Source organism: Rhagoletis zephyria, unplaced genomic scaffold (assembly GCF_001687245.7).
Source record: "Rhagoletis zephyria isolate East Lansing unplaced genomic scaffold, Rhagoletis_zephyria_1.1 Rzeph_scaffold_02033, whole genome shotgun sequence".
Lineage (NCBI taxonomy): Eukaryota > Metazoa > Arthropoda > Insecta > Diptera > Tephritidae > Rhagoletis > Rhagoletis zephyria.
The window spans coordinates 16,134-34,160 of NW_016159117.1; the positions used below are offsets into that span (position 1 = coordinate 16,134).

The window sequence follows — 18,027 nt, forward strand, 5'->3', positions numbered from 1 at the left end:
GATGATGATGAAGGTGACGATGATGATGAAGATGAGGATGAAGATGATGATGAAGGTGACGATGATGATGAAGATGACTATGAAAAGAAGATGAATGATAAAGATTAAGATGATGATAAGTAGACTGTTATGATCGACTTGTAACTTTCGCATGAGATTTCAACGTCAACTTTTCGCTGGCCAAATCTGATGAACTGACAAAATTTTTTAAAGACAAATTTTCACTGGAAATGGTTAATGGTAGAAATGATCCAACAACCAAAGGAGCAGCTACCATTGATGCGGTTTTTTCCAGAAATAATAATATTGAAATAAAGCATTTCATGTCTTACTTTAGTTACCGCAATCTACTAGTTAATATTGTAGATATGGATGGTTTCTCAGGCACAAAAGGCACAAATAATAATCAAACTTTGCAGTTGGTTATAAAAAATAAAAAATTAAGGGTCGTTAAAAAAAATTCTAAATAAATATATTTTTTGTATATTAGAAAATATGCACATTTGTATGTATATCGTACATTTCTTTCTTTCTGGCATTTCCTCTATTAAGTTTCACTTCTTCCGCGCGTAGGGACAACACGCACTGAGTTTTTCTCGCTCCGAAACAGAATTGTTTTCTTACAAGATTACGCAAAAAAGCTATAAATTTCTTAGTCGTTCGTTTTTAGGTATGCCACTTTACGAATTTCGAAAGTTCAAAAATAGGATTTGTAGGACGATTTGTAGCAAAATCAGGAATATAGAGCTGTCAAACTATCGATAGTCCAGTCCATCGATGTTTTACGATAGTCTCAAGGATGACTATCGATACTATCGATAGTATCGACCCATTTATATGTTTTTCTAAATCCACTTATTTTTCTTTATCTTGCTTTTATAAAGTTGTTTATTTTAGCGCCTCACGGTTGCATTTTAGTATCGAGAAATATTGCTAGAAATTCATTCACCGTGTAGACAGTCAAAAGGCGATTTCAGAAGTTTTCCCAGCAATTCGCCTTTCGGAAATAAAAAACTTTCTTTCGAGAAACACTTTATATGCAAGGTGTCACTGCTCATGAAACTGCTTTCTGAAATTTCTCAATTTCACAGTCTTTTGAAATATACTGCATTGCCACGTCTGACACGCTCTTAAGACGGCAATGTAACCTCTGCCATTTCCATGTTTACAAGTCTATTCTGCACGTTACCGAAGGTTTAAAGCACGAAATGACCTTCAACCTTCATCGTGGTCAAATGCTGTATGCCTCCGTATCAACGAAAAAAAACAAAAATTTTTTAACGTTTATTTGGCCAAATTCATGTTTGGCCGTAATTACAAAAATTTGGACACGGATCCATTAAAAAGTTTCCTTAAAATGGCTGGGAAACTCTATGATCCAACTCATGTGAAAGCTGCTGAAAAGGAGAAAATTGGGCGAGCTGGACGCCAAAGCGGACAGCCTGAATAAGGCCTTCGGAAAAGCCCTTAAGAAGGCTTGTCCTCTGAGGTATGGCAAGAAAGCGCGCACACCTTGGCTAAGGAAGCAAAGGAAAGATAATCCTTCAACGAATGCTACAGGAATAAGGTATGGGACCTATACAGAGAGAACCTAAAGAAATACCAAAAAGCGATACGGGACGCCAATGAGCTTACTGGAGGGCATTTTGCGAATCCATCGTGGATACCAAGAAATCTGCGAGATTAAGCAAAATCCTTGCCAAAGGGCACTCACAGCCAATATACATAAAAAGGTCAGATGGTTCATGGACCGAATCGGCTGGAGAGTCGCTGGATATCCTTTGAATACACATTTTCCAGGGTGCAAAATCGATGTAGTGGAAACCGATGCCCCAGACCACATACCAACCCTCTTCGAGGATCTCTTGGAGGAGCTACTGGAGAGGGAAAAGATAAAATTTGCTGTCTTCAGCTTATCACCCTATAATTAACCGGGTATAGACGGAATACTACCAGATATGCTTTAGAAAGCTTCTGAGATGGTCATTCCAGTCCTAGAAACAATTTTTAGAGGGTGTCTAGTCCTGAACCACGTTCCATTAAGGTGGAGGAAGATTAAAGTAATTTTTATTCCTAAAGCGGGCAAGCGGTGTCATGCCAATGCTGAAGATTTCCGACCAATAAGCCTAATATCATTTGTGCTCAAGACGTTTGAGAGGCTGTTGGATTTGTATGTTAGGGACAAGACGTCCAATTTATCATGCTCTCAACAAGCGTACTTGAAAGGGAAGTCAACGGAGACTGCCTTACATGAAGTGGTACATATAATTGAGAGTTCGCTCTACTATAAACAATTTACAATGGCGTGCTATAGACATCGAGGGGCCTTTAATAATGTGAGTGTAAATTGCATCCATGAGGCACTTATGGAAACAAGGATTGATCAGTGTGTCCGGGCTTGGATAGTGTCTCTTCTACTAAGGAGTAGAGTAATACATGACGAATCGGGGTACCAAAGCAGGGCCGTATATGCAGTGAGTGGCACCCCACAGGGAGGAGTGCTATCACCGTTACTATGGCTCATGGTCTTAAACAAACTACTGGTACTCAGAGAATCAAAGCGGTGGCTTACGCCGACGATGCAGCGATACTGGTATCTGGTCAGTTTCCTTCGGTCATGTTCTGTTAGCGTAAACCCTGAGAAAACTGACTTTATGCTTTTCACAAATAAAACAAAATTACCTAATTTTAATAGACCAACGTTCCGAGGAATGGAACTGGATCTGTCAAACAAGGTGAAATGCCTTGGAGTTATTCTGGATCACAAACTTAACTGGTAACCAAACATTGAGGAACTTGCTAGGAAGGCCACGGGTGCTCTTTATGCAACCAAGAGAAAGTTGGGCAACAGACGGGGTTTGAAACCAAGAATTGTGCACTGGATGTACACGGCTTTAGTCCGACCCATAATCTCTTACGGGGCGCTGGTCTGGTGGCCAGCCCTTACTAAGGATTGCGCAGTTAAAAAGCTAGGGGGAATTCACAGTTCAGCAGCCGCTAGCGTAACAGGTGCAATGAGATCCTGTCCGAAGGACGTTTTGTACGTCCTTCTTGACTTATTACGCATAGATACCTTTCAAATTCAGCTGCTAACAGCGCCATCAGACTGCGTGCCCTGGGGCTCTGGAAGGAAAAACTATTCGGGTTCGGTTCGCTGCCCACTGACTATATCCTGTCGAAGACCTGGGTTCACCATAAATCCCGAGCGAAATTCCCAAGCTACAGTGACTGGAATGCGGAAAATTTCGGGTTCTTGCAGGGCTTAAATGTCTTTACGGATGGGTCAAAGATGGAATCCGGAGTTGGTGCTGGGGTTTTCATTGAGCAATATAACCTAAAATTATCCTTCCGCCTAGCAGACTATGCAAGCGTTTTCCAGGCCGAAGCGTTTGCTATTAAGGAGACAGTAAGGTACATCAAAGAGAATGTACACGCGAGAACGCAAGTGAACATCCTCTCGAATAGCCAAGCGGCTATTCAGGCACTTTCTTCTAACTCTGTTAGATCTCAGCTAGTGGATAAATGGCAGAGTGGCAGAGGATGGACTGCACAGCATCTTAAAGAGTTTCCCGGCAGTTCTGGGTGTCCTACGACCCACTCAAAACCAAAGCTCTCTTAGGAATGAGCAAAACAAATGCCTACAAAGTGACTGCAGTGTGGACAGGCGTACATGCCAAAAGGATAGTACTGCCCTTCAATAAGTTCTGTCGCAGCTGCGAGGACCCGGGCATAAAAGAGACAGTCAAACACTTGCTGTGCGAGTGTCCAGCCCTAGCAAGGATGAGGCTAAAGACACTCGGCAAACCATTCCGGCAGAATATTTCAGAGTGTAACCCACTAAAACCAACCAACCAAGCGTATACTCCATAAGCGCGGCCGAAGGCCGCCTACGCAGAAAGACTTTCTGTGCTAAAATACTTCGGCCTCCTTTTTTCCCGCAACACAGAAAGGAGAATTCTACTTAGTAAGGGTTATAATCCATAAGTGCGACCGATGGCCGCCTAAGCAGAGAGAAGCTCTGCGCAAAAATACTTCGGCCCCTTTTTTCCGGCTACACAGAAAGGAGAATTTTACTTAGGGAGGTTTATTATCAAGGAATGAAACCGATTCAAAATAACGTTCCGGGGTCGGTTTCGGTTTTGCATCGTGTTACGTTTTCGGGTTAGGTTTCGCTCTTCAAAAGTTGTTTCAGTTTCGGTTTCGTTCCGGTTTCGGTTTTGGCATAAAAAAATGAAAACAAGTTTGACAAAAGTTCATCACCAGATACACAGCAACAACGTCATCACCAGATTCACTTAAATTTTTCCTTTTTGCGTGTAAAATTGAAGATGTATGAAACCTAAAATATAATTGCTATTTTCGTCAAATATTTTATATATTTATATATATTTAAATATAATTGTTATTTTCGTCTAATATTTATTAAATAATTATGAAACTTTATCCACCCATTGATTTATGTGCGCTTTACAATTATACATGTGAAAATGAAAATGAAAATGACTTCTTCCAAATAACTAATAATAATTAGGCATCTTTTTAGGAGCTTTTTGCGAAGAACCTTTGCCAAAATTACTACTTAACAAGAATTTNTTAAACTGACCAGAAGTTCTTTTTTTTAATTAGAAATACATACATGCTTTGACTAAAGATTCGGATTCTGTATATAAAAACGCGTAACTGTCGTTTGAAACTTTTTTCTCGGAAGTGCCTTTTCCAACCTCTACATGACTTTCAAACTTCAATACTTCCTAGCTTGCTTAAACGAGTGAAAATATTTTTATTGGAAAACGAAGACTACTAATTCGGGGATTCTCTATCTTTTAGTCGTATTACCGACTTCCGGTTTCGACCGCAAGTAGGTTACACAGACCGAAAGTACATTATTTTAATAGGAAGTCCATTCCAGAAAAAAGTTTCCAACAAAAGATATGTATGCATTTTTGTTGGCAGAGCCCGAATAAATCAGTCCAACCAAAATCGGAAGTCGGTAATACGACCAAGAGATAAAGCATTCCCGACTTGTTGATTCATATTTTTTCGTTTTCCATTTTAGAAGTCCAGGACGAGTTTAAGTGCGAAGGTCATTTAGTCGTTGAAAAAGGCATATCCGAGAAAAAGGTTTCAAACTAAAGCTTCTTATTTTTATCCTCAGAATCCGATCCAGTAATAAAAACATGAATGTCTAATTTAAAAAAGGAACTTCCCTTCACAACAAGGTGAGCATTTCCAATTTGTTATGACATATTTTTGCGTTTTCCATTAAAAAACATTTCTCCACATTTTATATGGGGTGACGGGTGGTCTAGGAAACCCTGTATACATATGTGCATACATACATACATATGACACGGTATCATATTTGTTAAGGCTCTCTTCATTACTTACTCAAAAACTCGATCTAGTTGATTGGCTTCTGACGTGCCCGGAAAAAGGGCTTTGCGCGCAAACATTTCTGCTATAATACAAGCAACACTCCAAATATCAACTGAACTATTATAAGATTGTGCCAACAAAACTTCGGGAGCACGGTACCAAAGTGTCACCACTACGGAAGTTAATTTCATTTCGAAATCGTACGTTTTCGCCAAGCCAAAATCTGCAATTTTTAAGTGACCTTGCGACGATATCAGTAAATTTTGTGGCTTTAAGTCTCGGTGAATGATTCGATGAGAGTGTAGAAAATCTACTCCAGTTAAGAGCTCCCGTGACAAACGCTAGAAGAAAGAAAAAACAGCTAAGTTAATTTTAATTTCAAAAGCAACTTTTTTAAATTAATAAAGGAAGATGCACGAATGATTCAATAACACTGAAAAATTTCTAAAATTTTGAAATTACACAAAAAACGCCGAAACACGTGAGCTTAATTTTGAGACGCAGATTCCGGACCTGTATCCAGTTTTTTTATATCAGGTAATTTTCCAAAGATATTTTCATTTTAATTTGCATTGGTAATAAAAAATGCTAACTTCAACAGAGAAAAAAAACAGATGTTTAGTAATTTTTTTTTTGTTTTTACTATAGTCTGTTTAACAAAAAATCAACCTACTAACGAAAAAATCAAGCTACTAACGAAGAAAATCCAAGGATAAAAAAAGTTGTGAATGTTCGGAGCAGGAAAGAATGTTACTCATACGTACGGCGACCATCCGTACTGTTTTGTGCGTGGCAGTCCTCTTTTTTTACCTCCCTTTTATTAGCTCGGGATGTAACTATGTAATATTGATGCGCCTAAAAGATTCAGCGATTTCTATTCTCAAGTTACATACCTGATGGCAGTACGAATGGAAATTATAATAGCGGGGTTTTGGTTTTTTTTAAACTATAATTTTATTTAGTGAGTTGTTCTGCTAATTTTACATGACTACATGATAGTGATCCTCGATCAACTTTGCGTGAGGATACGTGGTTCTTATGGATTTCCGGAAGGTGGACCAGGGACCAATATATTTTTGTTGTTCTGTAGCTCAGCTCCGATTTGCTTGAAATTTCGAATTAATATCTTTACTAATTATATAAAGAGAAGTGCCTTCTTTTTACAAAAGGTGAACTCTCGCACGCTTATACCGATTTTTTGAAATTTTGGACACCCACTGCAGACTTTCCAAGGATGTTTATAGGCTGATAATAATTTCGATATATCAAGGGAGTGTGGCATCTCCCATCCAAATCGAATTTTTCATACCACGCATCTCTGGAAGTATTTGTGGTAGAGTCCTGAAACTTGAAAAGGGGCGAGGCGCCTTCCAGACATACTGAAACTTTTACCTATCTGTAAATTCATAAATAATTCTTCGATACGTTTGTTTGTGAGTGAACTCCTCCTAAACGATTTTGATAACTTTTTTTTTTATGTGTTTGAGTGGGTCCCTGTTGATAATAATAGGGTCAGTACTATTGCAAAAAAAGAACTGCAAGGTGGCGCTGGAGTNGTTTGTTTGTGAGTGAACTCTTCCTAAACGATTTTGATAACTTTTTTTTTATGTGTTTGAGTGGGTCCCTGTTGATAATAATAGGGTCAGTACTATTGCAAAAAAAGAACTGCAAGGTGGCGCTGGAGGCGATTTATTTGTAAATATCGCCAAGTGAAGTCATTCGGAAACAGACAATTCTTAATAAATACCTACTAATACAATTGTAAGATGATTGTTTTTTGAGGCCAGTGTTAAAATTTCCTATTGATGAAGGCGTGAAGTACGCCGAAACGCGTAGGAGGAAGAGAAAGCTCTACCAATGACCCAATAGGAAATTTTAACACTGGCCTCAAAACACAATCAACTTAATTTATTTGGAGAGCAACTACCGATACAACCAGGAAACAAAGCATAAATTACACAACACGAAACACTTTTTCGAACACATTAGGTTTAAATATGACGAGGTTACTTGCTACACCATAAAACTGTACAACAAAAACTATAAAAAATTAGCTAAACAAGAACAAAGACTAAAATTTCTACTAAAATGCAAGAATTTTGGAATAACAACACCACACTTAACGGATAAATTATGGAGAATAAAACATGGGTTCCAATTGGACATTACGAAAAAAGAGTTAGAAAAAATTGAAGAACAGTTTATACTGAAAATCTTAAATTTGGAAATAAAAAAAGCTAACATGCAAATAAAATTAGTCCGAAAAAGTATAGAACACATCAAAACAAATCTACATAGGAGGAGTCTCATTTCATGCTAGTAACAGAAAAACTGANAGTTTATACTGAAAATCTTAAATTTGGAAATAAAAAAAGCTAACATGCAATTTTAGTCCGAAAAAGTATAGAACACATCAAAACAAATCTACATAAGAAGCTTGAGGAGTCTCATTTCATGCTAGTAACAGAAAAACCGGAACAATTTAAAACAAATATAGCACGTCACACCGAAAACAGTCTCAATGAAAAATTACAAAGCCATCTAAAAAAATAATTTTACAACATACGGGTTTATAATCAATGAAGATTGGTTTATAAATAAAACCAGCATCCCAATTCCAAGAGAATCTCGATGGCTTCTTTCCTTAGGGAAAAAGTTTGCGCTGCCTATGACACGGAACAATTTCTCGCCGGTTCACCTGATTGCGGAATTAGAGCCGGGAATTCAGACTTTAGAGGAAGCAGAGAAAAAGATACTGCAAGATTCAATATCGTCACTAGAGACGAATGAAGGCGCGCCAAAAACTCTTTACGGAATGTACATACTATTACAACCGCAAACATAGTTGACCGCGAAAAAAAGTATACGCGTCCTTCTTCGACGTCAAATATTTAAACGCGTCTTTCTTTGCCGTCAACTATGTTAAGAGTCTTTCTTCGCTGAAGTTTTGTTATGCGCCTTTTTTCACGGTAAACTTTTGAGCTCGCGCCTTAATTCGTGTCTAGTGACGATATAGCCACCAGCATTAACGCATTCAAAAATAAATTTAAAAACNAAGTTTTGTTATGCGCCTTTTTTCACGGTAAACTTTTGAGCTCGCGCCTTTATTCGTGTCTAGTGACGATATAGCCACCAGCATTAACGCATTCAAAAATAAATTTAAAAACAATAAAAAAGAAAAATGTATACTCAGAATATTTGAAGACACAAAACGGTTTATAAAACAACATACGGACTCTATAGTAATTACAAATGCGGATAAGGGAAATAAAACGGGGATGATGAAAATGAAAGATCTATTGAACGACATATATACATACAAAACGATACAAATGGACCCAACATAAAAAGTGCTGAAAAGAAACAACGCGATAGTAAATGACGTATACAAACAGAAAAACATGGACAATTATCAGCACCTAGACTATATGGACTTCCGAAAGTACACAAGGAAAATACACCCTTGAGACCTATTTCTGCTTCATCCAATGTGCCCTGTTACAGCCTTTCAAAGGTCATTGGACAAATTCTTACCACTCTCACAAGAAAGCAGTTCTTAACGATGTTAGAATTCTGTCTATGCGACAATAACTATTTTTTTATGATATATTACCAACAAATACACGGAATGCCGATGGGAAACCCGTTATCGCCCACTGTAGCTGACATTGTTCTGGACAAAACNAGTACACAAGGAAAATACACCCTTGAGACCTATTTCTGCTTCATCCAATGTGCCCTGTTACAGCCTTTCAAAGGTCATTGGACAAATTCTTACCACTCTCACAAGAAAGCAGTTCTTAACGATGTTAGAATTCTGTCTATGCGACAATAACTATTTTTTTATGATATATTACCAACAAATACACGGAATGCCGATGGGAAACCCGTTATCGCCCACTGTAGCTGACATTGTTCTGGATAAAACACTTGACGACAGCATCGCTGAATTGAAATCTAAGGACATATGTATCAAATACATCAATAAGTATGTAGATGATATCGAGCCCTAAGCGCCAAAATAACGTAAGCGCCATTTTTTCAAAATTTTCTTTTCGATGCCGAAATACATCTAGATGCCCGAGGAATATTTCTGCATTAAAAATAAAATTTTGAAAAAAATGTCGCTTACGTTATTTTGGTGGTTAGGGCTCGATATATCCGCGATCGTAAAAAGAAATGACGTAAAAGATATTTTAAATGTGTTAAATTCCCAACACAATAAAATCCAATTCACCACCGAGTTAGAAGAGGGAAACAAATTAGCCTTCTTAGATTTCGAAATTCACCACTCAAATAATAAAATAGTAACAAATTGGTAGTCGAAATCTATAGCATCTTCGAGAATGATAAATTACCCTCGAACCATCTATGGGCACAAAAGAAGATTACGGCAACAAACCTGATCAACAAAATCTACTCCTTAAGTGACCAGGAGTTCAGAAAAAGTAACATGCAGAAAATATTAAATATACTGCACAAGAACGGGTACACAAATAAAACTATTGGGATACTAATGGCAACAACAATTAGAAAACTAAAATCAGCGCAAACAAACAATAAGTTTTCAAACAGAAGATTTACAGGAGTCACACACATACAAGGCCTAACCGACAGCAAAACACTGCACAGAAATATTCAAAACAAGAACATAACATATGCACATAAGCCACATAGCACGCTATATAAAATATTCACCAAAACAAAAGACGAAATAAACAAACAACAACAGCATAATGTGGTCTATCAAATCCCATGCACAGGTAAAGTCAACAAAAACTGCAACAAAGTATATATAGGCACGAGTAAACGAGCCCTTGGAGTCAGAATTAGTGAACACCAAGCAGACGCAAAAAATAAGAAGACAACAGCAGCACTTGCACAGCACTTGACGAATAGCGAACATAAAGCAGATTTTGAGAACACCATAATTTTGGACGTACAAAAACGAGAAAAAACAAGATTAACTTTGGAGAGTCTGCGAATACAGGAGAGGATAAGGGACGCGATGAACTTTAAAGAGGACGTTGCCAATATAAATTGTGCGTACCGGATGGCAATACAAAATAATAAATCAGATAGGCGAAGACAGTGACGACAAATGAAAGTGTGCAGTGCAATGTTTTGCGTTTATTGTTATGTAAATAGTTATACTAATATAATATGTAAGTGCTATTGTGATAAAAAAGATGTGTATATGTATCTATATGTATATTTTTCGGCCGCTGTGGTGTAGTGGTAAGCAGTGCGCGCTCTCACTCATCAACACCTGGGTTCAAGCCCTGGTCAAAGCAACATCGCAAAAAATATAGAAAAAGGTTTTTTCTTAACAGCGGTCGTCCCTCGGCAGGCAATGGCAAACCTCCGAGTGTATTTCTGCCATGAAAAACAGCTTCTCATAAAAATGCAATCGCCGTTCGGAGTCGGCGTAAAACTGTAGGTCCCTCCGATTTGTGTGACAACATCAAGGCGCACGCCACAAGTCGGAGGAGAGGCTCGGCCAAACACTAACATAAGTGTAAACGCCAATCTATTATTATTATTTATGTAACTATGTCTAATTGTGTGTATTATGTTTTGTTTTTTGTACAATAAATCAGACTCCCTGATGAAGGCGTGAAGTGCGCTGAAACGCGTAGGAGAAAAAAAATTTATGCATTCGTATGCATAACCATCTTATATTGTTAGGAGGGCTCTATTGCGTATCGTTATGAGACAACAAGTCGATTCTCTTAAGGCATTTAGTGTTACAGGAGATCGAAGTGACTGTTGCTAGCAATTCGCTCTAAACTTTTCGTAAATTAGAGTTTTCGTCGTTGTTAAAATCGTGGTATTATCTTTAGAAAAAATAAAGTTTTCGAGTATCCGCTCATGGATATTGTAATCTAGAGTATGTTTTTTCATTGTCACGCCATCTAAAAACTGACGAAAGACGTAGATATTCACGGATTGATTTTTTTTCTTTAGTTATTATGATGGATTAGGAAAATAGTTACGAGAGTGGTCGAAATGGTCGGTCCTGCCACAAGCCGCCACTGTAGTTTGGACATCAGTTTTTATACGCGATTATTAATTTTTTTTGTGTTTAAAAGATTTAAATTATGTAAAAAATTATTTCATATCTATATTTTCTGACNCGCCACTGTAGTTTGGACATCAGTTTTTATACGCGATTATTAATTTTTTTGTGTTTAAAAGATTTAAATTATGTAAAAAATTATTTCATATCTATATTTTCTGACGGCAATTCCGCATCCGCATTTACAAAAGTTGATAATAATTTAATGGCATCTGACGACAGTTTATGATTTTGTTTTGGTGGGTTTAAACCAGTGGCGGATCCAGCGGGGGGTTTTGGGGGTTAAACTACGTGTCAGTCAATGGCGGACACACGGGGGGTGTTTTAATACATAGACACCATATTATGCATATATATGCGCCACNATTTACAACAGTTGATAATAATTTAATGGCATCTGACGACAGTTTATGATTTTGTTTTGGTGGGTTTAAACCAGTGGCGGATCCAGCGGGGGGTTTTGGGGGTTAAACTACGTGTCAGTCAATGGCGGACACACGGGGGGTGTTTTAATACATAGACACCATATTATGCATACATATGCGCCACATTAAAACACACCCCGTGGGTCCGCCACTGACTGACACGTAGTTTAACCCCCAAAACCCCCCGCTGGATCCGCCAATAAGATGAACAAACTAAGAATCAGAAGAGCTAGTTCATTGAGATGAACGAACTAGACGTGAACTAAGTATTCTTTAAAGCAGAGGTCGGCAAAATTGACTTTGCGAGTGTGTTGGTGAGCACAGAGTAATCGTACTGCAGAGTAAAATTTAAAGACCAAATGTGTCAACAATGAAAAATTAGTACTGTTGTTCTTCACTATGATATATATATGTATAAAATTGTAATTTATATATTATATGCAGGGCCGAAAAGTTTAAGAATTTGCTTGGAATTGCTTATTTTGCTTACACTGATTAAGGAAATTTGGCTCAATAAATTTACATGAATTAATGAAATTAAAGATTCAATAAATGTACCAATTTCATCTGTGCTACGAACTAATTTCCTAGGGGACAAAGGAATATTTTCAATAACAACATCATCATGCATGCAATTGAGTTCCTGCAAAACTTGTTTAAAAATTTCTTTGATATAGATGCTATCTGAAAAGGGTCTTCCTTTTTAAACAATATTAAAAGAAATTAAGTTTTCAGACGTCCTTTTTAATGAAGTTTGGGCCTTACTAATGTTTACCTATTTTCTTCATCTAGTTGGGAAATCCATTCCTTAAACTTTAGAACAAAATGTTTTTTCTTTTCAGTAAACAAATTATCTCNAGTTCCTGCAAAACTTGTTTAAAAATTTCTTTGATATAGATGCTATCTGAAAAGGGTCTTCCTTTTTAAACAATATTAAAAGAAATTAAGTTTTCAGACGTCCTTTTTAATGAAGTTTGGGCCTTACTAATGTTTACCTATTTTCTTCTTCTAGTTGGGAAATCCATTCCTTAAACTCTAGAACAAAATGTTTTTTCTTTTCAGTAAACAAATTATCTCTCTGCACACCTCGAATATTTGCAAAATCTCTATGAAAAATATTATAATGTCTACTGAAATTATAGGCGCATGGGGTCAAGGCCATTTCAAGTTGAAAAATATGTATTGGAGTGCTTGGAGCGTGCTCGCGCTCTTTCTAGCTTCCTAACTCCCCGCGGGATACGTTAATAATTCACTGCCAGAACATCGGCGTGTACACACGCTACTCTTTTAAGTCCTGACCCCATGCGACCACTTACGTAACATTTTTTGGCGGAGGTAAGTTTTTATTTTTGTATCTAAGTTTGAAGTCAAAGTCATGCTTTTCTTTCTTAAAGTTAACTATAATCAGTGTTGCCATTTTAGCCATTTTCCGGCTAGATTTAGCCGGTTGCGGTAGCAAACAGCCGGAGAAATTTCGATTTAGCTGGCAGCCGATTTGTTAGCCGTTTTGCAAAAAAGNAATAACAACATCATCATGCATGCAATTGAGTTCCTGCAAAACTTGTTTAAAAATTTCTTTGATATAGATGCTATCTGAAAAGGGTCTTCCTTTTTAAACAATATTAAAAGAAATTAAGTTTTCAGACGTCCTTTTTAATGAAGTTTGGGCCTTACTAATGTTTACCTATTTTCTTCATCTAGTTGGGAAATCCATTCCTTAAACTTTAGAACAAAATGTTTTTTCTTTTCAGTAAACAAATTATCTCTCTGCACACCTCGAATATTTGCAAAATCTCTATGAAAAATATTATAATGTCTACTGAAATTATAGGCGCATGGGGTCAAGGCCATTTCAAGTTGAAAAATATGTATTGGAGTGCTTGGAGCGTGCTCGCGCTCTTTCTAGCTTCCTAACTCCCCGCGGGATACGTTAATAATTCACTGCCAGAACATCGGCGTGTACACACGCTACTCTTTTAAGTCCTGACCCCATGCGACCACTTACGCAATATTTTTTGGCGGAGGTAAGTTTTTATTTTTGTATCTAAGTTTGAAGTCAAAGTCATGCTTTTCTTTCTTAAAGTTAACTATAATCAGTGTTGCCATTTTAGCCATTTTCCGGCTAGATTTAGCCGGTTGCGGTAGCAAACAGCCGGAGAAATTTCGATTTAGCCGGCAGCCGATTTGTTAGCCGTTTTGCAGAAAAAAATTAGCCGTTTCTAGCCGATTTTGCTATTTGCCTTGTTTTCTTAAATTTCAAATATGTATATTTGTTTCCATTTTTGACTAAGTGACCCAAAATCTGTTAGAAATGGTACTAGCCTTATCGTAGAGAAAATTTTCATGTAAGGCAGGGTTGTATAAAATTGGGCCGATTTCGCTTATTTTTATTTTAAACGAATAAGGGATTTTCTTCATAAAATGTTTGTTATAAATGTCTTAATTTTAAGTGTGAAGTTTTATTCGCAAACTTAGAAAATAAGAAATTGATGTGTTTGTGTTTGGATATAGTGCCAACAAACAGAATAAATATTAAATGTAGATATTTTCTTCCCAGATAGCGCATATTCAATTCTGCCTAAATTACAAAACATAATTTTTGCCCACTCCCAAAGGTTTAAGGTAAGGGAAAAGTTGATATTTTCAAGCACTATGTACACATATGTATTTTTTTAAACAAACTTTTTTGCTGAGAACTTATTTAAATTCCAAAAACCGAATGCCAACTTGAACTAAAGGAACCAACACTGAAGTGAGTCAAAATGAAAATAAAAGAGCACAAATTTCTATGTAAAGCAAATTTAGAAACAGCCGTGTATGTACATAAATATAAGTTTAAAGGTAGCGTCACACGATTAGGCATTTGGCCAAAATTTCGTATGAATGCATAAATATTTTTCTTTATCCTATCCGATAAATAATGTGTTCAAATTTTTCAACTTTTTTTTTTACAAAAAAATTATCGTCCCTATTTGTTCCAATAGCCCAATATAAAAATGTAAATGTAAAACTTTGTGCAATATCAAAAGAAAAAAAATTAAAAAATAGAACTAATTAATTTCCTAGAAAGATTCTGAGTGTGCAGTTTTGTAGCACATTGAATTCTAGTAGAATAAAGTCCAAGTTTCAAATGACTTGGAACCTGGGATTTACACGGGTTTTGCTAAAGAATGAACTATATTTTTATAAAAATAAAAAAAAATAACTAAAATTAAATAACTAAAAAAAATAATATGTTAAAACTTGGCTAAAAGTGGTTCGGCTATAATTTTTTGACCACTGTATGTATTTTTTTTTTATATAATTAATCAGACGTGCACATTGTACATAGAGGTATGTATGTATGTACATAACAAAATTAAAAAAATAAATGCCTTTTTGGCTTTTTTCATGGTTCATTTTGCCCTTTTTCAAGTTTTTAGTGCCTCAAAATCCTGAACCTGATCATCATATATAAAATGGAATATTTAAAACACATTTTATTATCTCTTCTTCTTAATTTTTTTACATAATTAATTCGATACCTAAAATTTAGTACTTTCGAAATCATCTTTAGTTCTTAAACTACAAGAGTGTGCTGGAATTTGTAGTTTATTTATTGTTTTATTCAAATTCATTCTTTCCACATTTGCAGTGGCGACTGGAATCCAAAGAACAGCTGAAAACAATTGTTTCATACGAGGAAACGCGCTTTCTTCTTTTGTCTTAAAAGTTGACTTACAAGAAAAACGAAACGAAATTTTACGTTTTTCGTTCAAGTCGGAAATTTCGAAAAACTGTAATGTGTACTAAGAGGTACTTTAAACAACTGTAATCTTGTCTAAAAAACTGTTAAAACTATGAATCTGGCAGCATTGATGGCGAAGTGATTAGCTCCGTAATTAAGGCGCGGAGTTTCATAATCGGAAATAATAAGCATTTGTACCGCATTTCCTCTTACTCTTCATATGCCTAAATGTATGCAACCATTTGCAGTAGCAAGTAAACACAGGGTGCTTCTAATGAAATTAAACATTTTCTGCCGCAATACACAATTTGGAAATTTGGAAACAACCGTACCATGTGTGCAATGGCGCATCGCGTAGTTCCTTCCTTTTCCGCTGCAGCGTTTGTGCATTTTTAGGCGCAGTGCTACAAAAAGGAAACGCATGCACGAGGATGCAAGTTCGCAGGGTGCACTTGATGATTTTTTGTTTGGTGATGCATTTTCGAACGTTCTTTTTTGCAGTTCGCAAACATTTTTTATTATGCATTTCCGAACGTTTTTTTGCAGTTTGCTTCGAAATTTTCTGTGGGACTATGCGTTACAGCTTCGAAAATTTTACACCTACCGAAAGCAAAGATGTATACACATCAAAAGTCTTTCGTTTTTAATAAACACCACGCATTTACTTGTATATAGTAGGAAAAATATGACTATATTTTTATCCACAAGTGGTATTTCGACACAATTTGTCGTAATGCTGTATTTTGACAAAATTGTATCAAAAATTTCGATGTAGTACCAGTGTACTTTTGGGATCCAAAATGTACCAAAAAAGTACAATTGTACCATCGATTTCATCACTGCGCTCAACGCACGTATTTTTACGCTCTTTAAATCAGTCGTTGTTCTGACACCAACCAAGCAACATAGGCAGCGGCTATGCTGGTAATTTTCTTATGCTACAGTAGACATACTTGGATATACATTGGAATAAAATGATTGAGAAAAATATATTTTATGAATACAAATGCGTTTGGTGATATGCAGTACCTTTTGTGCAACATATCTATTAACCCTTAATTAGGCGCATAAATAAAATCACACAATTAGTCGCATGGGGTCCCCAATCACCTCAATAAAAGTGTTGAAAAAAGAGTTTTCAAAATAAAAAAAAGAAATGTGTATTATCAAAAATATTAAAATACTCTATTATCGTTAACTTAAAAAAACAAAAACATATTTTCGACTTCAAGCTTTAAAAAAAAATTAAAAATTTACCTCCCCAAAAAAATATTACGTTAGTGGTCGCATGGGGTCAGCACTCAAGCGAGTAGCGACACATACATATATACGCGACGAAGTTCTAGCCGTTACTAAATAAATAAAACGAAATGTGTATTGTTATAAATATTAAAGCTCTTTATTATAGTCAGTGCTGCCAGAACTTTTTGGACGAACCGGCTAAATTGGCAAATAAAACCGGTTAAAAACGGCTAACATGTTTCAACTAAATTTCACATGTTTTATTTAAATAAATCACGAGTAAAAATACTATTTCTTGGAGAGAAGTTACAAATTCGAGCCGGAAAAAAATTTGCCAGCAAGAATTTGCAATCACGAAAAACATATGATTGTGGCACATGGTTGGATTTTTTGTCGAGGATAATTTGAATAAACAAGTTCGCTAAATTTAAAAATTTACAAGCTGGAGCGATTTTAAAACGAAAAATGTAAGTTAATACTTGTTTACTTAATTAATTTATTTAATTCCAATGATTTGAAAGGTACTCGGCAAAAAAAACTGTATTCTTAATCGGAATGCAATCTCAACCAGAGTCGATATAGTAAACCCGACAAAGAAATTGAAACGTATGTTGAAGAAAGTCGGACTGACAAGCTATATACACGTAGATCCTGTTTTTTGCCCCTCTGAAAGAATTTTAAAAAATCTATACAAATTTCTTTTGTTTGAAATGCAACCGTGGACACGAGCTGGCAGAAAAACTTGCAAATTTGCGTTCGTACAGGAAATTGCAAGTTTCTCTACATGAGAGAGAATTTGGGAGCATTTTTTCTTACTATCTGATATTTTGAGTGATAATTCTCGCTGGATTTTCGACGAACAAACCTATTGTCTTCCCTACAAGGCCTTTTCAGCCTGACCGATTCTCAATACACTCAAATAGAAACCAATACACATAAAAAACGCTGTAAAAATTTCCCTTCAATTTTAAGGCAGTAAAACAACGACCTTAAGTTAACTTCAACCGAGGCCATATGTTGACAAGGGATGCAAAATCACAGTTACACAAAAGAACTGGTCAGATTTTTCAGAAATCCCTTCAATTCTGATGTAAAATATGATGCCAAAAGACTGCAGATCTCCCATTTAGGTGACCGGTCATATGACCGGCAGATGTCTCGTAGGATTCCCAGAGATT

The 18,027-nt window shown here is 36.3% G+C and overlaps 1 protein-coding gene across 2 annotated transcripts in view; it reads right to left on the reverse strand.

Moving 5' to 3' along the window:
* Cdk4 (Cyclin-dependent kinase 4) overlaps positions 1–18,027 on the reverse strand; it is an 80,051-nt gene that overhangs the window by 12,856 nt on the left and 49,168 nt on the right. For both annotated transcript variants that reach the window (XM_017620059.1, XM_017620058.1), the window contains one exon: positions 5,389–5,717. In XM_017620059.1, the coding sequence (XP_017475548.1) occupies positions 5,389–5,717 (329 nt within the window). The remainder of the gene's footprint in view (positions 1–5,388; positions 5,718–18,027) is intronic.